The sequence below is a fragment of the Lytechinus variegatus genome, chromosome 14 (assembly GCF_018143015.1).
Source record: "Lytechinus variegatus isolate NC3 chromosome 14, Lvar_3.0, whole genome shotgun sequence".
NCBI lineage: Eukaryota > Metazoa > Echinodermata > Echinoidea > Temnopleuroida > Toxopneustidae > Lytechinus > Lytechinus variegatus.
Window position 1 is genome coordinate 14627792 of NC_054753.1, and position 23168 is coordinate 14650959.

The following is a 23168-nucleotide window of genomic DNA, read 5'->3' on the forward strand; positions in this document are numbered from 1 at the left end:
AGAGAAATGTTTTCATTATCAAATGGAGGCCAAACAGGTCCAGAGAAATATGAAAAGCATGAAAAAAAAGGTTCTACTACAAAATGAAGGTCAGTTTGGTTACATTTTCCCATTTTCACACACCTTTCAGAATGCCTGGGGATGTTGCTCGTGGAGAATAAGTCATCACCCCAAGCAAAATCTTTGGGGTGCTTCAGCACCGTCCGCTTTCGGGCCATGGACAAACGTAAAGTCCCTAAACCGAACAGCCACTGCCTATACAGTATATCATCTCATCTATACGTACACCAAGTCTATGTTTTCTTATATTGATGGGTATGCAGTGGCAATCATTTGTACAAAATATCTGCAATGGATAAGAAATAAACCAACAAATAAAGCAAGACGAAAGGGTATGGGTACTGGGTATGTGCTCCATTGTCTATGTATTATCTTGACACATCAGGTACCTCGCTTACATCTGGCATACAACAGCTAATAATACAACTAAAGCCTCCGTCGAGATTGTAGGCTTGTACATCCTCATCATTCATACTCCTCATTATTATCATCATCATCATCACCACAATCATTCATCCTCCTCCTCGTCATCATCATCATCCCCATCGTCATCATCATCATAACATTCATCATCATGTAACATGATGAACAAAAGATTTGAGAGGGAGCAAGACATATGGGACAAAATGTTTAAAAAGTCACGAGCAAGCGAAGCACACTAGCAATTATATCTATCTTCCCTATAATGCAAATGTAATACTGTACCATACTTTGCCCCTTCATTTCTATTTCTTTTCTTTGGTGGAAGGGGAGGGGGGGGGGGCAAGCACCTCAACTCCTATAACTAAACATGAGAGATCATCACTGAAATTATATCTACTGAATTGTTTTCATTATACTTCTCAGATGGTATACGGAGTGGTGTGTTTGTAAAGATTCAAAATTTTGCCAGCAAATATCCAGTATTCCAATTCAAATCCATAAGGACGCCGTTTTATATTTCCACTTACAGAAGAAATTCATGATCCCAATAAGTTGATTTACATAAAAGCAGAAGAGCCAATGTAAAATATTGGTAAAGGTTTGATGAAAGTCCATCAAAGAAAACAGAGTTTGGGATTTTAAAGTTATAAATTTGCAAGCAGCTTCCCCATATGTCATGTTATAAAATTTCCATCAATTACATTTTTTATTGAAATATGATAACAATATCTCTCTTATAGAAGGAGATATGAAATGATGTGTCTGATGATAAATACCCAGTATAAGTAAAATCACTTTCAAATTTGATTAGAAAATAGAATTTGTAGTAATTTATATTACAATATATTCAACAAAATTCAAATTCATTCAACAAAACATTCGGAGGAGCTGCTCTTTTGTGACATCACAAGATCAAATTTCACAATTTCATAACTCTGTTATTCTTTGATTTATCAAACCTTTACAAGCATTTGTCTCTGACTTTTCAGAAACTGTATTTACTCAAACAAACTTATTATCAGGGTGGGCTTTCCCATTAAGGTCATGCCCAATAGAAACATAATATTAAACACTCATCAAATGATAGTATAAAAATGTCATATTTAATTTATGATATACTGTGCTGATACATTTCAGTAAAATTATCAAAATAAAATGAACAATGTATATTCTTCCAAACGAGTAAGTCACAGTACAAAACTGTATGCAATATGCCATCTTTGGTCAACAAATAATTTGAAACATAAAGCATTTCGAAATAACTACATGTATGTAGGGTCCAAACTCAGTAATAAAAGTTCACAAACAGAGATAAAAATACTTTTAAAACAGGAATCTGTTCTATCATACTATTGATATTCATAAAAGTGGGTGTATGGTGTAAGGCAATACCACCTTGAATTATCACGAGAATAACTAATGGGTGAAGAGCAGGAAATGTATTGACTTCTTGCTGAAGTAACATCACTAGAAAAGAGGCGTGTTTTAGTAGACAATTAGTGATGTAGAGAGTTCTGACTCTTGCCCCTTTTATCAGTGGGACGTTAGTTTGGGGGAGCATTTCACGAGACAATCTTGTTAGTTGTATTCATTGAGACATTTTATCTGAGCCAATCATATGCATGGATTACAGAAGCTTTAAACAGCACATAACAAATAGTGAATGACACTGACTACTTCTTTCATGAAAGACACCTCTGAACTCATGACCCTCTGATTAAAAGGCAAGAGTCAGAACCTCTACACTGCATTGCTTACACAAAGTGTGCACAGGGAGTAATTGCAAGTGTAGTGTTAGTGTTGTTGTAGGTGTTATAAGTACAATTCAAATTGTCTTCCCTAGCATCAACACCCAATGCAAGTCTTAAAATCTTGTGATATTCAGCCCATGACCATTTTCATTAAGTTTGAAGTTCACACGTGAATCTAGAACGTGAATCGGGTATATTTGATTATTCAGGATGATTTCACTGAGGCTGGTTTGACTATAATGCTATTGCAATTATCACCAAAACCATTTTGACGGAGATCTAATATCATGAAGCAGGACTTTGATTTTAGACAATATGATTATTCAAACATCAACGAATAATAGTACTGATTAAAAAAAATACTTTGATCCACAAACATACATGTTCATTGCTGCCTTGTACATAGGATAACCTATTCAGACATCATACGTTCACTGTTCAATTATAACAAATAAAAGCTGCTTTGAGCAGCAGCTGAAATCAACAATTGTATGCATACATTGTACATGAAAGGATGGAGTTGCATTTTAAATACTTAATCAAATGTTTAATATGCCCTTCACAATCGATTAAAAAATGTTGAAATGTCATGAAGAATTATATTGTTGAAGTGAGTCTACATGATGATAATGATAAAAGTATGCAGTGGAAATGATACAATGTTATGAAAATGATGAGCTAAATGCAAAAATGAGAATGATTATAAAATAAGATAAATGAAAATGAATTGACAACTTGATTTTTAATTTCACTGAACAAAGTGTTGCTGGAGAAAGATAAACTTCCAGGAGTTAATCTTCACAAAATGAATATGACTTTACTTCCAAAGTTCCTTATATTTTCAAGATAGCAAGTATGTGTGCATATATATTTTACATTCATATCAATCAAATATGATCTTTTTCAACATTTGGCTTGAGGTTTTCGACAAATCAAAATTTTTACTAAACACATAAACACGTGAGCCAACAGGGAGGTGGGGTGCATTTAATGAAAATGCAGGCAAAGATTTTCACTGACTATTGCAATAAGCTAATGAAATTAATAATAGGCCTTTATATAGCACAATCTATCTAGAAATAATCTATTCCGGGGCACATTGTTATTATTACTTCAGCTTTAGCTTGAGCTGCCTTTCAGTGCTCAGTGCATGCAAGGAATTAATCCTGCCAGGTACCCATCCATTCACTTCACCTGGGTTGAGTACAGCAAAATGTGGGTAAATTTCTTGCTGAAAGAAAACAAGCCATGGTTAGGAATCAAGCTGACATCCTCTGATTGAAAGACGAGAGTGGTAACCACGAGAACTCAGCTGAATTCCTTGCATCTGACCGACTGAGAACAAATTAGTGAGAGAAAATCACTGACAAACTTCTCATGAAACACTACCCTGATGAGCATGGCCTGCTTGCTGAAGAATGAACAAGCAAAGAGTGAAAACATTTCAGATAAGCAATCATTAGCAAATGAATGCATCAATATTTGAAATAATCATATTCATCCATAGATAGGAAATACACACTTCTTAGAAAAATAGTACAAGGATTAGACTGGGCCATGTCTTACAAAGATTTGGGATTGATTATAATCAATCTCAACCCTCTGATATAAATTTGCGTATTTGGGAGACAGTAAGTAACTCATAGATTTGTGATGGATTGCAAATATAAAAGAGCCATCCTGATTGGTTCCTGGAAAGTGTTTTGAACAAAATGGGCATGCCAAAATTATCCAGATTGGTCATTGCCAATTAGTCATTGATTGCTAAACCTTGTGTAGCTGAGCCTTGGTAATTCGATCTTGGTAACCATGTAACAGACAGACTGGATTTCACAATCAAATTTTGAGTAGTCCTCAAAGGTCTGGGATGAAAATGTGAAGGGTTCAAGGCGACAGCAAAATGGGTTCAGATAACATCACAATTCCATGACAGTGGGCCCTCTCAGCTGCAAATGTTTGCTTTCAAAGGTCAATGGTGAAAGTTGAAGGGTGACAGTAGACAGGTTCAGCTAACATCACGATTCAGAGTGGTTCAGTGGTTACTACCCGGTTCTGGCAATGACCCCTTGGGGTATGAATGTTAGATGGGGGCTCTCAAAAGTGAAAGATGAAGGGTAATAGGACAGGTTCAGCTGACATCCCCATACCATGAGTAGTTCAGTACACTGTTCTGATGATGGGCCCCCTCAGCTGCCAATATGAGATGGTGGCTATCAAAGGACAAAGGTGAAATTGGAAGGGTGAAAGCAGGACGGGGTTCAGCTGACATCACCATTCCATGAGTGGTTCAATGGATACTACACGGTTCTGACGGCGGGCCCTCTCAGCTGCGAATGTTAGAAGGTGGCTCTCAAGCGTGTCTTCAGGACCAGTTGTGATAAGAGATGGATCGTCGATCTAGCAGGGAAAAGGGTGAAAATAAAATCATCTAATCAATAACTGATAAACATAAGAATTACAATAAAAGCAATGATATTGATGTTAATAACAATAATTTTCTCAGAGGCCCATTGCAGAAAGAGTGGCATAAAAACACAACAAAAATGGCTCCAGTACCACCTGCATGTATAGTGGGCGCTGGCATTAAAATCAAGTGCAATTCCTTATCACACACATTTCATTGGTCGAAAATCATTTGAATTTTGTGATTGATTTTTTGAGCAAGGGAGATTTTTCTTAATTGCACTAATCATATGAAAGAAATCAATGTATGAATCAGAGACAGGTTGAAAATCTGTTTTTCACTTGAAAATCGGTCATTTTTTAGGGAGTCTTCCTGACAGTCAGTACCGGCTGCACAGAAACGTTGTAAGCCTAACAGAGCGCTAACAGTAAGCCCAGTTCACATGTTTCAGATTGTAAAGTAAAAACATTTATTTCAATGTGTAAGTAATGCATTGTTGTAACATTAGGCATTGCTGTCACATTACCGGTTGTAACAGGGCCTATGTTAGCGCATTGTGAGCACTAAAGTTTCTGTGCGGTCAGTATGGGGAGACTTCGCAGCCATGTATGATGATGAATTCATTGAGCAGGTTTAACCCTAAATAGACTGGGCTATTTCGACACCTAAGAAGACTGGGGGGGGGGGCTGATTCAGCCCCCCCTTATGATCTCGGCCGTCGATGGCGTGATCGTGACGAAATTGGCACACGCGTTATCCATGGCATTATCTACAATACTATAACATCAAATTCTGCAAAAATTCTCATGTCTTATTAATTATGCTAATTTATGCGTAAAATCATAGTTTGCTCTAATTAATAAAATAATGCCCCTGAAATGCTAATTTTTGTTTCACATACGCTAGATAGGCATCTGATCAAATTTATTTTTAAAAAATTCAACATCACATTTATTTTCTTATGTATTCTATTGTTTTCTAAATTTCTTACATATTTCTTTGTTTTTCGACATTTGTTTTTTATTGTTTTTTCAATGGAAATTGTCGGGGACTTTATTTTGACCATAAAAGAGATAAAATTAATTGATTTTAAGCAGTAAAAGGAAAAATAATGATACATTTATGAATTTTGGCTAAAAACACTATTTGCATTGGATTTGTACACAAATTCACGTTTTTGAGTAAATTTGGGTCTGCATGCACTTACAAAATGTTGCGTAATTTCGGAACCGCATACCCGGGGGTCACAATTTTGGTCTCAAAAGTTGCGTGAGACTTGAAAGTAAAAAGTCAGCGAGCGACGCGGTCAAAAAAATTTCGCGCGGCAGACTTCTTGCAAAAAATGTCGGGGGGGGGGGCTGAATCACCCCCCCAGTCTTTTTAGGGTTAACTCTACAAATGGGCTTTGCATTATGTCCAGTCAAATGAAACGAAAATGACTTACTGCGACTGCTTCCACAAAGTTCTGCATGAGGAAGAAGTCGGCGCAACCGTGGCCTGTAAGTCTCGTTCTCACCGGCGTGATGGACCACGGGTAGATCTCCTTCGTCAGACGGGTCAGGAAATCAAATAAGTGGATTGACGTGCCACCAGAATAGGTAATCTCTCCCTTTAAAATAGATATAGTTAGAGTGCTGTAATTACTGGCTATTGGGAAACAAACATGAAAACTAAGTGATAGTGACAGCAGAACATTATTATTATTATTTGCTTGGCGTCACCTGTGCCTGGGGGGGGGAATTAGCGAACTTAATCACTATGACGCACAGGTCTCTCCTCCCGATGTAACTGCTTGAGGGAGTGCTGCAGGTGGACCACAACACTAGGGTTTCCCCCTACACTTATACAAATAGTGCAGTGGGTTTTTATTGTGCAAAGGTGGTGACTCTCCTCTACACAGGGCCTCCATTTAACATCCTATCCGAGGGACAGATTATTTTCCACTGTAACATAGGCAGCATCTATGGAACAGTAGAGAGACATTTACACACAACGCACTGGCTTCAGTCATCTGCCCGGGGTGGAGTCGAACCCACGATCATAAGTTCGACGGGCCGTCGCATTAACGACTGAGTCACCTTCAATTAACATAAATCAATGACAATGCCATCAAGGGTCAATGCATTCGATGCCCTTTCGATTGCCCCTCTCCTTGGCCTTGGAAAAGTTTTGTGCCCTTTTGGATTTTTCCTATATGTGCTGTAATATAAGAATGTGCACTACAGAAAAGAAGCCAAGCCCTAAACAATATGATGAAACTTTAGGACTGAGGCAGGGAACCTTTTCATTTGCCTGGCTTCAAAACTGCACACCCATCTTGAAGGTTTAGCATAAATGAAATGGATCGACAGTAGCCAATACAAAATTTTAACCAAAGAAATCATGACATGACTGATGACATCATAGTGATATTAGCAACACTGTTTATGTTTATCTCACCTTAGTGCCGAATATTCTGACCTGTCTTTCACATAGTTTCTCACTGAAAGCAACCATCGTTAGTGTAGCTGTTCTTCCTCCATCAAACAGCATATTAACTACCTGTGTAGTGGTAGAGAGAGAGATAGAAAATATGTTCAACCTATTCTAATCCAGAACCCCGTCCAACTGTGTGGAACACGTTTCACCGACATTTGTGTCCGACAAGGTGTCTGATCTGATAACTTTCCTTTTCATGTAGGTTGATTGGTTGAGAAGCACTATTACTATGGTAAACATCAGACATTTTAGGACTTGTCAGATAAAACACCCGACAAGAAAAGTTCATGTAAAGCTCCCCTGATTTGTCCGTTCTCAATATTTTCAATATATCTGCCAAACTATATTTTTCATGTGAATCATCTGTTTATTCATTTTTATTTATTTGGTTTAAAAACAAATACATGATACAAAGGTCCCAGGACCAACATAATAGTAAATAAAATTCAACAAAAAAATTATAGTAAATAAAAAAAAAAACAACTACTATATCCGGAAGATTATAAATTATGACAAAGAAAATAGGCGGCAAACAAAAGAGGTAGGCGATTTTCACAAGGTATTATTTATCTTGAAAACTTTATAAAAAAAATAACAACATTTTAGGCGAGTTACAGTTACAACATGAAAGGATAAAAAAACGAAAAAGTACATGGAGGAATAATGCAGAAGATCTCTACGTCTACACTCAATAGTTATTCAAGTCAGGATGAATTTCAAAGAATAAGATGGACAATCTGACTGCCTTTATTAGGGACATTCCTGAAACGATAAGTCTCTACTTTTAGTTAACCCTTTTCACGCTGATGTTCCAATCTTGCACATTCATACAATTAAATTAAACAATTTTAATAATTAGTGTTCTCCCCTACCTTCAAATGAGATAAAATAATAAAAGGCAATAGTTCTTGGATAACATCTATCGTAAATTAAAAAAAATAACATGGAAACAGTTGCCATAACTATCCCCCAAAATTAATTAAGCATGCAAAGAGTTAATAGGAATAGTTGCACAGCTCTCAAAACATTGATTTGAGCAGCTTGTAAAGTAAATATGAAAAGCAGAAAAAAGGGCCATACAAAAGGACGATTTTTTTCATGGGATTAACAAGAAGAATGTAGACTTACCTGGTTATCACACACATCATTTTCTCCTTCGTACACGCATTTTCCATAAGGCCCTTTTTCTAGTGCTTCCTTCACTGACTCTGGTGTAGGTACATCGGTAATGATTGATACAGGCCAGCCTATATTGCCCTGAAAAAAAAAACACAAAAAATACCCCCCCCAAAAAAAGAAATCTGATTTAAAACTTTGCCTATATGCAGGCCTGCTAAATGTACATTAATTTCTCACGAATCAAACTATAGCTCATTTCAGTAACAACCTATCAGGCTCCATACCCAGACGCACATTCCCATTATCAGATAATAAGGCCTAATTGGTCAAATTTATTGCAATTAGTCTTCGTATCAAGCAAAAAGCAAAATTAAAAACCTCCATTGATACCAAGCTAACCAAGTATACGGTTGGAATCAGAAGCTTTATCTATTTAACATCAAAGTGATCTGAATCACAGTGACCGGTACATGTCTCTCCTCCAGAGAGAATTGATGAGGGGGGGGGTGCAGTTGGACCACTACATTTACTTTCCTCGTTTCTTGTGAAAAACACAGAGGGATTTTAATCTGCAGGGGTGGTGACGTTCCTCTACACTGGGACTTACCATTAAGACGTTCTTTAGGTAGAGTTTCTGAGCCGAGTACGGACATTGTTGTTCTACAGCACATTCTACACACCTAGAACCTGCACCTTCAGGCTAGTAAAAGATATGAATCATAAAAACACAGACTTCGGTTTCAGGCTCAGGATATAACCAGTTTGTCAGCTTATTTAACTTCACATCTGACAAAAAAAATCTGTTAAGGGAATATTTCTCCGGCTTCTCAGAAGCATTTCATGAAAACTAACAATGCTAATTTGCTCCAAGTCATCATTTACAAGGATTTAAATTTGATAACTAATAACATTTGCCAATGGACACAATGACAAGACTCTTCATGAAACGCCTCCCAGGTTTCATTCCAAATAAACTTTGTAACGATCCAATGAGCATTTAAAAAAAAAATTAAAAGCCATTTTTTTTACATTTTGGGAGGTGTATTAATGTCAGAGCCAGAAGGAGGGTGCATTAGAAGGTGGACACCATGCTCATAAACAAAGCATGATAGGAGGTTGATTTTTACAGCCAGGAAATGTATGCTGGTACAGTGGAGAGGGCATCAAAATAGCCAAAATCAGGAAAAATGGTTATACTTTTCTCACTATCGTGAAAATCAAATACCTTAGGCACTATTCACTGTGGGGGAAATCAGGTCAAAATATTTGTTCAGGTTCCTTTACCAGGGTTTGTAATGACAGTAGCATCCTTCCCCTTTACCCTGCTAGGAAATGACATGCATATCTTTGTGGTAAGTGAAAAAAAAGTAGCCAAGAGTAGGCACTAACTTGTATGTACTTGGAATTGAAATTAATTATCTCACAACAATAAGGAATAGCTTAAGGGGATAGGGCTTTTTAGTCAGTTGGTCCTCATCTGTGAAATTCTCTACCAATCATACTTCATAATTGTTACAACCTTCAAATCTGAACTAAAGACCCATTTCTTCCAGCAACTTTGTGAATAATGTGCGAGATATTTGGGAGCTGGTGTCTTTGAATGTTTTTTTTTAAGAGATAAATGGGGCTATACAAATGCTGTTCATCATCATCAATAGCAAGCTGGTGTAGTTACCACTTTGCAATGAGGGAATAGAATTTGACACTAATTCTTATATAGGGGAAGGCGGGGTAAGTTGAGCATAGGGGCAAGTTGAACCACCACCCCCAGTGTAATAATGAATGAGTGGTGTCATGTATTGATGACCCATTGCATAACCCTTAACCCCACCATTTTGTTTTCAACTTTGAAACAAAAAGTACTTTTTCAGAGGGAAAAATACAAATTTCAGCCAAAAAAGTAAAAAAGGGTGTGAAATAGATAAGTGCTTTTTACCCACACACGTCTTTAAATATATTATAGAAATAAGAACAATATTGTTGGTCCAGGTATGGATTTTCATTCTTGTCATAGTCTTTTACATGATGAATGCATAAGAAATGTGTGGATGTGAAAAAATCGCAATAAGTTTGGACTGGGGTAATTGAAGCCAAATCAACAGGGGGCAAGTTGAACCATGATAATTCTTATGGTGATGTATAATAAAAAAAATTAAAAACGTAAAAAGCCATTGATATGCAGGCAGTAAGGAGCAAATTCACATGACAGTTCTTTTACTTTTAGAAGATGTTAGAAGTTATAGAGAATTAGCAAGTGAAAAGACTTTTTAAATGAAAAATTGACATCCTGGTTCTTCCCGCATACATTTTGTACATAGTTTTTGTGGCTCAATTTACCCCAGACAATGGCACAACTTACCCCACAGATGGGGCAAGTTGAGCCATTTGACATCGTTTTTTTCAAAGGTCACAATGACATTCAGCGTGGGGGTAGAAAGTTATATATAGGTGAAAAATATTTCCCAAGAATCAAATTTAAAGGTAAGGTACTTATTTCTACAATATTACTAGTCATATCAATTCTAACATGCAAAATGCAAAAAGTGTCACAACTTACCACGCCTTCCCCTAATTATTTAATCTTTACATATAAGGCATACTCTTATTTTCATTTAGGTTAATATTTATCATTGATAAAAGGAAAAGAAAAATGAATCACTCCAAAAGAAAATATAAAACTATCAGTTAACATTAGCCTATCTTTGAAATGTTCTGCATATCATAGATTTCTTACCTTATTCTCTCTCCTAAAATGTTGTAATGACCCAAATGAAGACACACTTTGACACCTTCAGAAAAGAATAAAATAACAGATTATTTTCAAGTACAGTATACCTTTTGATATTCAAAGCTCTGAAGTAAAAGGAAGATTGTTAAGTGTTGGTTATTTTGTAAACTTAGGTGTTAAAATGGTTGCACATAAACTCTAATGGCATCAGCCAAAATCAAAATAGAAGCACTTTTAGGGATAAATAGGGGAGAAGGGGGGGGGGGGGGGGAGTATTTCATAATGATGATGATGCCGTCCTGTCAAATTCTTGGCAGCAACTTTCCGCTGCCCTGTCTGATGTGTAAAGGAACCACAAGCAATAAAGCTAATACTTGTAGCTTGATTTCTAGAATATGTATTTGGGTGCATCTTAAATGCAATTAATGTAGGTGTTCTGTGTTTGATTACGCTGTGTCCTGGGTTTCATTGACTTTCTGAATGTAACAGTAGTTTATTTTAAACAGGCATTCAGGAGTTTCCATCCATTTTCTGTGACTCTAGATATTTACTCAAATGACAGTTTAAAAAATAACAAGTGGAATGCCTCTGGCCGTCTCACCTGCATCACGCAGGAGTGATATAGCAGCAGTGCTGACTTTGAATACTACTCTAACTCGCATAAGATGTTCAGTGATACATGGTTACTCTTATGTCCACCTTTTATGAACTAGACCAATAAACTTAGAGATATGATGGTTATTCAACAAAAAACCCCAACATGGCCAAAGTTCATTGACCTTACATGACCTTTGACCTTGATCATGTGACCTGAAACTCGCACAGGATGTTCAGTGATACTTGATTACTCTTATGTACAAGTTTCATGAATCAGATCCATAAACTTTCAAAGTTATGATGGTAATTCAACAGATACACCCAATTCGGCCAAAGTTCATTGACCTCTGACCTTGGTCATGTGACCTGAAACGCGCACAGGATGTTCAGTGATACTTGATTACTCTAATGTCCAAGTTTAATGAACTAGACCAATAAACTTTCAAAGTTATGATGGTAATTCAACAGATACCCCCATTTCGGCCAAAGTTCATTGACCCTAAATGACCTTTGACCTTAATCATGAGACCTGAAACTTGCACAAAATTTTCAGTGATGCTTGATTACTATTATGTCCAAGTTTCATGAATCAGATCCATAAACTTTCAAAGTTATGATGGGAATTCAACAGATATCCCCAATTCGGCCAAAGTTCATTGACCCTAAATGACCTTGGTCATGTGATGTGAAACTCATGCAGGATGTTCAGTGATACTTGATTAACCTTATGTCCAAGTTTCATGAACTAGGTCCATATATTTTCTAAGTTATGATGACATTTCAAAAACTTAACCTCAGGTTAAGATTTCGATGTTGATTCCTCCAACATGGTCTAAGTTCATTGACCCTAAATGACCTTTGACCTTGGTCATGTGACATGAAACTCTAATAGGATGTTCAGTAATACTTGATTAACCTTATGGCCAAGTTTTATTAGCTAGGTCCATATACTTTCTAAGTTATGACGTCATTTCAAAAACTTAACCTCAGGTTAAGATTTGATGTTGACGCCACCGCCGTCGGAAAAAAAGCGGCGCCTATAGTCTCACTTTGCTTCGCAGGTGAGACAAAAATGTAACTGACAAAAGGAGCTAAATCCGATAAACCGGATACACTGTCATTCAATTTCAGTCAATGAGGAGTGATAAATCTGATCAACTATATATTTGTCAGATTATAATGTTCGAAAATAGTTCACCATATTTCATATTATTCAGCCTTTCCAAAAGCTTCAACATTCAGCAAGGATTTAAGTACTATAATTACATACAAATAATATTCAAATTATCCCAAATTACACTCACAAGGCCTTTATCATTCTATCAATTGACCACTGCCCCCTGGGTATGGAGTGTTAAAGTTAAATAAATGTTGGTTAAAAGCTTACCTATTTGGCCCCATCCACCAATGTATGAGGTCCATATCATGGCAGCATTTGGCGAGGAGAGAAAAGGTTGACTCTGATTCTTTGTGCCAATTTCCTCTGACAAAGGAATGTGCAAAATGGTAGAAGCCCACCTATGACAGTAAAATACAACTGACTGAGTCATTGAAGACGGTTATTGAATTCCTGTCTGGACATCACACAAGTACTCTACCAATAAGTTATCATGCACAATATATAATATTATTAAGTCTGTTTCAGCTGGAATGATAAGCCTTTATGAAAAAAAACCCCCAAAACCTGTCACATAATAGGAATGTTTTTCCTTTTAGGTATTTTTTGATGGAGACATTTTGCATGTGTGCATATATTCTTGTCTGAAAAACTGCCTGGACTGATAAAAACTATTCAATTCATGGAGTATCAGCTTATATAGCAGGATCTACTACATTGTTATTTATAACACTTATGACATACTCTTTACATATCTAAGAACTTACAGATTATTACCCCTGACATCAAGTAGTAGTCATTCCTGCACATAATGTACATATATACACATCCTCCACTCCCTGGGGAGTAATCCCGCCAGTCCACGTATGAGGTGTTCACAATGCTAGACAAGCTACAATGACTTTCACATCCAACCGGGTACCAAATTGTAGACTGACACCTTGCCAAAGGATGCTAAGATTGTAATGGGATTCTAACACACAATCCTCTCATGACAAGGCAAAAGTGGAAAAGACTACACAATGGTAGTCTGCAGGAACAGACCCTGATTGAAACTTTGATCAACAAATGAGTCTTCGCACAAGACTAGCACATATAAAACTTACTGTTTGTCTACACAATTCAATTCGGGCTGCACATTCAGACCAGAACACAAGTGAAGGGTTTTCCCAGAAGACAAACACCATGGTGCTATAAATATTTCATGAATTATTTCTATTTTTATAGAAGAGTTTGTTTTTCAGACTTACTGGTTCTAGATGCTGTATGTTTACCACATCGCCTATGACACCAGACATAATGAGTTCCTTGATCTTCTTCATGGGAGGGAAGTGTCTCAGGACGTGACAGACCGCCAGCATGACATTGTTTTCTTTACAAGACTTCACAATCTTCCTACAATCTTCTTCTGTGATCTGACGTACAGGTGACAGGCAAAAAAGCACAGAAATGTCAGAAAATACAATCTAAAATAAAGTCTGTGATACTGATGACAACTTAATGGCATATTTCATAACATTGTCAAAAAATGTTTTTTGAAATGTTAATGATGGATACCATTATTACGTTACTTTAATGCATCTGCATCTCCTATATTTTGCTCTTTAACCCTATCTAGGCCGGGGTATTTTGGGAGTTCATAAAGCCGGGGGGGGGGGGGGGGGGCCTCCCAGGCCCCCCCTTAAGATGTCGACCGCGCAATCGCGCCGAAAATTGGCACGCGGTTTGCCTGGGACATAATCTACAAGAATGTATAGTAATTTATTTCATGCGAATTGCTATTGAGTGATTATGCTAATTTATGCGTAATTAGTATGCAAAATCATACTTTTACCTCTAACTCCCTGAATAAAGCTCCAAATGTACTAATTTTTGGTATACAAACTCTTTGTGGTGTTTTTAGCAAGTGTAGATGAAAAAAATTGCGATATCAAATCATTTTCTTATGTATTATATTGTTTTTTGCAATTTCTTATGTATTTCTTTGTTTTTTGACCTTTTGTTTTTCATTGTTTTTTCAATGAAATTTGTTGGGGACTCTTCTGTGATCATAAAAAGCATAAAATAAATATATTTAGACCAACAAAACTAAAAATAATCATACATTTATGAATTTTGGTTGAAAACACAATTTGCATTGACTTTGTACACGAAATCACGTTTTGAGCAATTTTTGGTCCGACATGCACTTACATAATGTTGCGAAATTTCGGAACCACGTACCCGGGTGACGCAAAATTGGTCTCAAAAGTTGCGCAAGACTTGAAAGTAAAAAGTCAGCGAGCGGCGCGGTCAAAAAATTTCGCATGGCGAAATTATCGCGCGATTCGTTGAGGGGGGGCCTCCGAGGCCCCCCCCCCCGGCCTAGATAGGGTTAATACAGTGCATAGAGATTTACTGCAATATATTTAATATGCTATTACAGGGGTATCTCACCCTGACATCTAGTTGGTTTTGATAGAAGAAAACTTAAAGAAAATCAGTGAAGTTTTGCCATGAATTCACCACAGAATAAAGAAAGTATCTTGAAATGTTTTGATGTTTGGATTCTCCATACATATCATCACACATTATTTCATACATGATTGGGAGAGATTAATTCATTCTGTCATCATGAGCCACTGAAAAACGGCAATATATGGAATTTATCATCATCGTCATTAATTTGTCAGCATTTTCCATCTTACAAAGTGTTACTGACTAATATGTCATGATGACAATCATCCCTTCCACTTGTTCCTATCTTGAAGATCCTCCTCATTCAGACCCATCTTTATTTCCTTCTTCTTAATATCTTTCCATGAAATCTGAGGTCTTCCATGAAGTGTTAAACAAATATAATTATATTTTAACAAAATGGAGACAATCATTAAAGACTAAAGGGACTTTTACAGCTGGTTGTGATACTATATCCAGCAGTTGCATTAATGTGCAAAATAGTTTCTAGCTAAATGGTTGCAAAACAGTCATTTGTGAAAACCCCTTAAATAATCATTCAACTCTTAAATAGGATTATTTTTAAATAAAATGATTTATTTCTGGAAGTACTTACTGCCATCGGTTTCTCCAAGAGAATATGGTATCCTTTAGCGGCACACGCCAAAGCTGGTTCCTACATATAAATTCACATTTAAACAAATATAACTTTATTTGAAGAAATTATGTTTAAATCTGGGCTATTTCAGATCATACTCTAATACCCTTTTTAGACAGGCTAAAATTTCCTTAACCCCGTACTATTGGTGGGGCTAAATGGCAATTTAGCCCCACCTATAGTACGGGGTTAAGCTTAGCCCACTTTCGTTTTACACAGCGTTTTTGCAAAGTGGGCTAACCCCACCTATAGTACGGGATTATTTGGCCCTGCAAAAAAGCAGGGTTATCCCACCAATTGCGGTGCTAAGAGCAATAGTACGGGGTTAAGATCGCATGTGTAAAACGAAAGTGGGCTAAGCGCTCCCATTCATGCCCCGCAACAGAGCCGGCCCTGTTGTCCAATCAGAGGTAAGTATAATGAATATTCATGAACAGCGATCACGGCGATGAAAAAAGAAGCGCGGGCCAGAAGTCAGCGATTTTGGATATGACCCGAATGACCCCTCAGTGCGCTTGTGAATATTCATGAGCTACCAATAGTCCGGGGTTAGCGAGTTTCGTGTGTAAAAAGCAAGCATTCCTTATCCGGGGTTAGCAAAAACAATTTGGCATGTGTAAAAAGGAAAATAAATAGTACGGGGTTAAGGATAGTACGGGGTTAGCGATAGTCCGGGGTTAAGAAAATCCTGTGTAAAAACCCTAATAGAACATTATGCATGTACATGTATACATGTGGAAGAGCCGTGGTGTAGTGGTTCTGACTCTCGCCTTGTAAACAGAGGGTCGTGTGTTCGAATCCCACCGCGGTCTAGCGTCCTTTGGCAAGGCGTTAATCCACACTTTGCCACTCTCGACCCAGGTGCTAAATGGGTACCCGGTAGGATGCGAAAGATATTGTATGTTTGATTTTACCAGCGCCATAATGAGGCTGCGATGAATGCAAGGAATACTCCCCAGGGAGTGGAAATTGTGCACTTTTCGTGCGGGATTGAAATGAATCCAATGACCGGGGTAATAATATGCTGTAACGTGCTTTGGGCCATTCTGGGAAAAGCGCTTTATAAAAATTGGCTATTATTATTATCATTATACACATATAAATGCCATACATCCTTTCCATCCTCTTGAATATTTTAAGATGAGATCCTTTAGGCATTCAAAAATGTATGCACATCCAATACCTTCAAGGTTTGGAGGACATTCCTGAAATGATTCGACTTTGTTTCCTGGTTGATATAAAGACTATAAAGTTGGATATGACACCTAGATAGATAATAATAATCCGCTTTTATATAGCGCTCAATCCATCGGAACGACGTTTCTAAGCGCTTTACAGATATATTATTACCCCGGTCATCGGATTCAATCAGTCATTCCCGCACACAATGTGTGCACATCCTCCACTCCCTGGGGAGTATTCCAGTCAGTCGCCTGTGAGGCGCACACAATACTGGACAAGCTACAATGACTTTCACATCCTACCGGGTACCCATTTAGCACCTGGGTCGAGAGTGGCAAAGTGTGGATTAATGCCTTGCCAAAGGACGCCAGACCGCAGTGGGATTCGAACACACGACCCTCTGTTTACAAGGCGAGAGTCAGAACCACTACACTACGGCTCCTCCATCATATAGATCTTTGTTAATATTGGATGGGTTGGTTGATATCGATCATTCAACCCATTTTACAATGATATAATCAACCGTGCAAGTTTTGATCCATCCATTGTGCAATTTTGGATCTATACGATTTTGTCGATTGCATGCGCACCCAGACTGTAGGCACCACTCGTGTTCGCAGCACACATGTTGTAGTACGTGATAACTAACAGACCAAGCTCGCACTGCATAAGCATATTTTGCATCGAAATTCACAAATCACATATATATGAAAAAGAATCTATTTCTAGGTGTCATATAAACCAAATAATGAATGTTCTTTTCATTCGTGCAATGGACAGAATACTTCATTTGGTGAAAGATGAAATGAATGATCCATTCAACAAGGAGTAGGGAGTAGCCTTGTTGAATGGATCATTTCATTTTTCACCTAATGAAGTATTTTCTGTCCATTGCACTCATAAACATTCATTATTTGTATAGTATTAATCGTGGCTCTGGCAGATCATTAAGTGAAGTAACAATGAAGAAAAATAAGAATTAGACATGTTACAAATAGGTTGATTATACTTAAAGGGGAATCCAACCCAAATAAAAACTTGTTCTTAGGGGAATAAGAAAAATCAGACAAGTTGATAGGTGAAAGTTTGAACACTATCTGACAAATAATAAGAAAGTTATGATTTTTTATGTTGTGAATATTGGTAATCCCTAGATCCATGGAGACTGCAAATTGGCCATATATGTGATGTCACAGTGATGTAAGGCAAGGACTACTCTTCCATGTACTCCAATACATAAAATGGCTAATATGTCATTTTTTCAAATGTTCTACTTCAAATTTTATTTTTCTTTCATGAGGACATAAAACAATATACTACAAGGGTTATATTTAGATTACTGCCCCAGGGGAATGGGCAGTTAGGAGAAAACCACAAATCCCTGATAATTAAGTACATGGCCTATGGGAAAGTTGTCCTTGCCTCTTGTCATAATTTACTTACTTACCCAGTTGCCAATTTGAAATCTACATAATCATAGGGATTTCAATTTTAAAGCAGCCATAACTTTCTTATTGCTGGTCCGATTTCTTTCAAACTTTCACCGTTCTGTTTTATCTATTTTTCTCCTTTCCAACACTACATTTTATGACCAAGGCTGGATTCCCCTTTAATTGAAATGCTGTTTGGCTTCTTTTCAAATTATTAAAATGCAGAAAAAAAAGGAACTTTCTGACAACATGCTGTACTCAGTGAAAGATCTACCTGCAAGGTATACTATTGTATTTTCTTTTAAGAACCAGGTGGATGTTTCAAAAAGTTGTTGGTAAGTTATAAGTGACTTTACACTCGACTGGTGATCCTTTCTTGAGCTATGTCATACACCCATGTAGTTGACTTAGCACCTAAGAACATGTTCCACTCATTCGTAAAATTGTGCATATCTTTGTGAAAAGGAGTAAAGTCACACACTACTTTACAATTAGGTTTTAATTTGAAACACCCATCAGCTACTACAAATGTGTATCTTCTTAATGAATTATTTTCAAATAGGAAAACTGATGTGAAATGAACTTACTATGTGATGTCTGTCTGGGGTGGCAATGATGGCAGCGTTAGCAAACTTATTCTGCTCCACTAGTTCTCTCCAATCTACAAAAAAAGGGATACAGAACACTACAAATTTGTTGGAGTTCTAAAAGAATGTATACACAATTTAAATATTAACAGGGCATTATTGTGATATTGAGAAACATCGTTCTCTTCATACAGCAGCACTTTATTCAGTCACACGCACAGTTCCCTATTTCCACCTCCATTCACTTTGTACAGAAGTGCGCATATACAAATCGACAAGTGGTTCCCAAAACCACGATTTGGCCATTAACAGAATACAAATTTTTGTTTTCAGGCAAAAAAAGCTGACTTATAAAAATAACAAACTTAACAACCACAACATTACAAAAATAAGATTGAAAATCATGAGATAGAAAAGTAATATCCTTCAAACATAACTGTGAATCAGTGGAAAATCTGCCTACCAAAAACTTTTCTGGTATAGGTGTTTGTCAAATTTTAGCTGTACACTGCAGTGCTTGTATATATTTTAAACAATTTTGTCTTAAGATTTTTCACTATTACAACTGACTCTACCTTATGTTTGATACATGTTACTGAAGGACACTAAATTCTACGGCAGCTTACGAACTATGCTAACAAGATGACAAGATAAGAAGATGACAAGAGTGGTTAAATGACACGAAAACAAGCTGTTGGAACTCCGCAAGTTGATCCTGTTTGGGAAGAGAAAACAAGATGACGAGTTGTTGAAACTTGGCAAGTCAACATGCTTGAAACAAGAAGATAAATCAAGTACCAAAATCCAACAACTTGTCATCTTGCCTTCTCTTCCCAAACAAGTCAACTGTCTGAGGTTCACCATCTCGCCAGCATGTCTTCTTGTCTAAATCAAGTCGACTTGCAAAGAACAATAGCTCGACATCTTATCTCCTCTTCCCCAAAATTTTGACTTGCCAAGTTTTAAAAACTGGTCATATTGTCTTCATGTCCAAAACAAGTCATCTTGCTGAGTTCCAACAACTTGTCTTCTTGTCATTTAACCCGTCTTCCAGTACACTTGCCATTTGTTTAGAAGGCTTCTGTAGAATTTGCATTTCAGGAAACAAAAACTAGGGGCTTTATATGACCACCATCCTCACTCGTTTTCACCACAGTACTTATGACAGAGCGATTGCCATGAGAGCAATGTCAGGTCACTGTGACAAACTTACCTTCAAAGACATTATCTGTAGGAATATCAAAGATCTTCTGCATGTGAGTCCGTATAAACTTCCTGGGATCTGCTACACCTACAATCTAAAGATTAAATATCATACAAGAAAACTTATGTCAGTAAATATTCATTTTGATTGATATTGTAAGAATTGGTGGCTCAGAGCCATTCATACTACTTAGTTATTAGGTAAACTTAGCATTATTCTTTCACATCATCAGGATTGAAATATTGCAATATAACTTCAGCATGAATAACAATAAACAGTTCTTAAATAAAATGATGGAGAACCCTAAAGAGGCAAGTCGAATGCTGGTATTCAATATTTTCACGAAATACACACTACTAAACTAGTATCTGTTGAAATTGTATTAGGAGTCCTGATGTCATGACATAATCAAGGTTTTCAGAGAAAGAATAGCCAAAATAGATGTTTGAAAACTTGAAAACAACCCTATGTTAAAAGCCAGAGTACAAATATTAGATAGGGTAATAGGGTCTGTCAAGTTGATGCTCAGTATGATTTTTAGTTTGCAATGTTGATTATGATTTAGACCATGGCAATTCCCCTTATACTTATTATTTATCGTAGAGATTTTTCTGCATCAAATGAGAAATGTAACCATCACCTTCAGTTTATCAGGAAATTCCAGAGCATAACCAGCATAAGTCTGGCCTCTATTGCCCGCACCTATCACAATGGCGGTGACCAGTTTCGCCTCTCGAGATGGCTCGGAAACATCTTCCATCATCCTCTCGGCCATGTCAGTCTCCTTCAGTTTCCTGACGTAGCAACAAGAGATGGAAAGAAAATGAATTGTATGAAGGTATCTAGAGAAAGAAGTGGATGATGTTAGTGATACAAGGATAGGCCATGGATTAGTACAGTCCCTGTTCTGATTGTAGAAGAAAATTACAGCAGATGTGGTAATAAAAGGTACCGGTAGTCATTTATCTGAAGAGGTGCACACTCACCATTACTGAATGTGTGTTATGAATAGCCACTCTTCAAATACCTTTGGAGAAAATGGGTAATAAATTGGACTATGATCTTATTTCTTTTAAAAAAGTGAAAATGAAATGTTTTATGAGGAAATGTAACTGATTTGCTACTAGGTAATATAATTATTGTGGTATATCAATAATACACAATTTCAATCCTGATTAGATCTAGATGCTCAAAGGTTATAAGCAAACTGGTCTTGCTCAAAAATAGAACATTTTACCATCTGACAGTGATGATTAACAAAATCTCAATTAAGGTTAAAAGGCTGTAACTAGCACATCAATGATGTGGAGCTCATCCAGTTTCTCACAACACAATTTAACACAATTTTCATTTCAGCCCAGTTGACACTGTAGTGAATTATATTGGTGACATAAATTGAGGATATAGAATTGAAATTGATGAAGAAATGACATAGAAGCATTTTTTGTGATCTGTGAATAAATTTCATATGAATTAAGTATTAATTATTATCTAGTCAAAATTTCTAAACTCTGTGTAGAACCTTGGTGAACATAATGTAGCTCTCAGATGGAACAAAAATAACCAAAATCAATCAACAAATAAGCAATTTTTGTGAGTTTTGAAAATACTAGTATATGAATAAATAGCAGATTCAACGAGTTTCACAATTCTATGTTTAAATTTTGTATCACCACCTCGAGCTATCATAAAGCAAACAAAACTGAAATTGATCAACAAATGAAGAAAAAACTTTTTTTTGTGATTTATGAATAAATTTTGCATAGGTCGAATGAGACAGAACTTTTCCTTTTTATGAGGGTCCACTTTGTGCCTCGATGTCAGGATTAGTGTGTCACGATAGACCTTTATCCTAATAATCGAGATAAGTGCATAATTCATTTTTTCCTCTTTTATTTGGATTGCTATTGCGACCACATTCTACCCCATTTTGGAGTATGTTTAGAATTACGACAACTTCTGGGCTTTCGCCCGCGAACATGTGATCTCGAAATCAAACTTTAAGCTGAAATGCAGCAGTTACCGATCGCGATAATAAAAAAAAAATGGTGGGTATTTTGACCTCGAAATGTGACAAGAGACTTTTCAATGTCATGACATTTGTGAACCATTGGTGGTGAGGTATGCTGGTAATCTAATCTGCTAGTGCAAAACTGCATTAGTGTTAGAACTAGAACTTCAGAGCTTGGCTGGGCCTAGGCTTGGGCCATGCCCATGGAACTATTACAAATGGACATTCAACGAGAGCATTTTAATTTTTATGGCCACCACCTGTTTCCAGCTGTCACTCAATTAACTTTCTCTTCGCCCTTTTTTACGATGAGCACCCGGGCGATTGTTTACTCATTCCTTCTCGGACCATGACAGTCACTGCTCGATCGCTGGCCCTTTTTCGACCAGATGCGGTCATGCAAGCTTGATCGCTGTGATCAGGGAAAGTCCCTGCATTACCTATGCAATGCGCAATTTATTTCAGATTTTCAATACATTCTTTCATGATGTCAATATTGTGCAATTGTCGTCTGATCATCAGAAAAAAAATCCTATTAAATTTCGCCAATCCTCTGGCATTTTACACCCAAATGGAAATCAACTTCTGACCCAAGGTAAGCGCAACTATCGACATATACTGTCCGTAAAAGATGCATTTTTAACGTCTTTCCGCACATTTCTCCGTCAAATTTTAACTGATTTTTTTGCTGTAGGTAGCATGGGGGGGGGGGACAAGGACTCAAATGGGCAATACACGCCTCGGCGACACAGGCCCTCCAGTGAGAACTCCCCGTAGTCACGGCGTGCGAGCTTCAGCTCATCAGGTCCTGTCATGGCGGGAGTTCCCTGACCTGGGGCCGATTGCACGAAGGAAAGGGTCTTTGCAAGGATCGTCTTTCGTGTCGCCCATTTTCAATAAATCATCTGCAAACATATTTTGTTTGTCCGTTTAATAAAATAAACAAAATTTTTGTTTATAAAATGATGTGATATATCATGAAA

General features: G+C 37.1%; 1 protein-coding gene across 1 annotated transcript; it reads right to left on the reverse strand.

Annotated features, from left to right (window-relative positions):
• Positions 1-1564: 1564 nt before the first annotated feature.
• Positions 1565-20968, reverse strand: LOC121427170 (putative oxidoreductase YteT). Its single transcript, XM_041623434.1, has 12 exons — positions 20815-20968; positions 20184-20268; positions 18971-19044; positions 15730-15789; positions 13928-14092; positions 12948-13078; positions 10970-11024; positions 8843-8935; positions 8245-8373; positions 7078-7179; positions 6083-6247; positions 1565-4631 (listed from the first exon to the last, which is right to left on the reverse strand). Exons 1-12 carry the CDS (start codon positions 20947-20949, stop codon positions 4503-4505), a joined length of 1323 nt encoding a protein of 440 aa, XP_041479368.1. The 5' UTR covers positions 20950-20968; the 3' UTR covers positions 1565-4502.
• Positions 20969-23168: the final 2200 nt, after the last annotated feature.

Excerpts from the sequence above, each read along its gene's own strand:
- LOC121427170 (XM_041623434.1), bottom strand. The coding sequence starts at position 20,949 with ATGGCCGAGAGGATGATGGAAGATGTTTCCGAGCCATCTCGAGAGGCG. Across the intron at positions 14,093-15,729 it reads TCTTGGAGAAACCGATGGCA|ATCACAGAAGAAGATTGTAG; the intron begins GTAAGTACTTCC and ends CCTGTACGTCAG. Across the intron at positions 6,248-7,077 it reads TCAGAATATTCGGCACTAAG|GGAGAGATTACCTATTCTGG; the intron begins GTGAGATAAACA and ends TCTATTTTAAAG.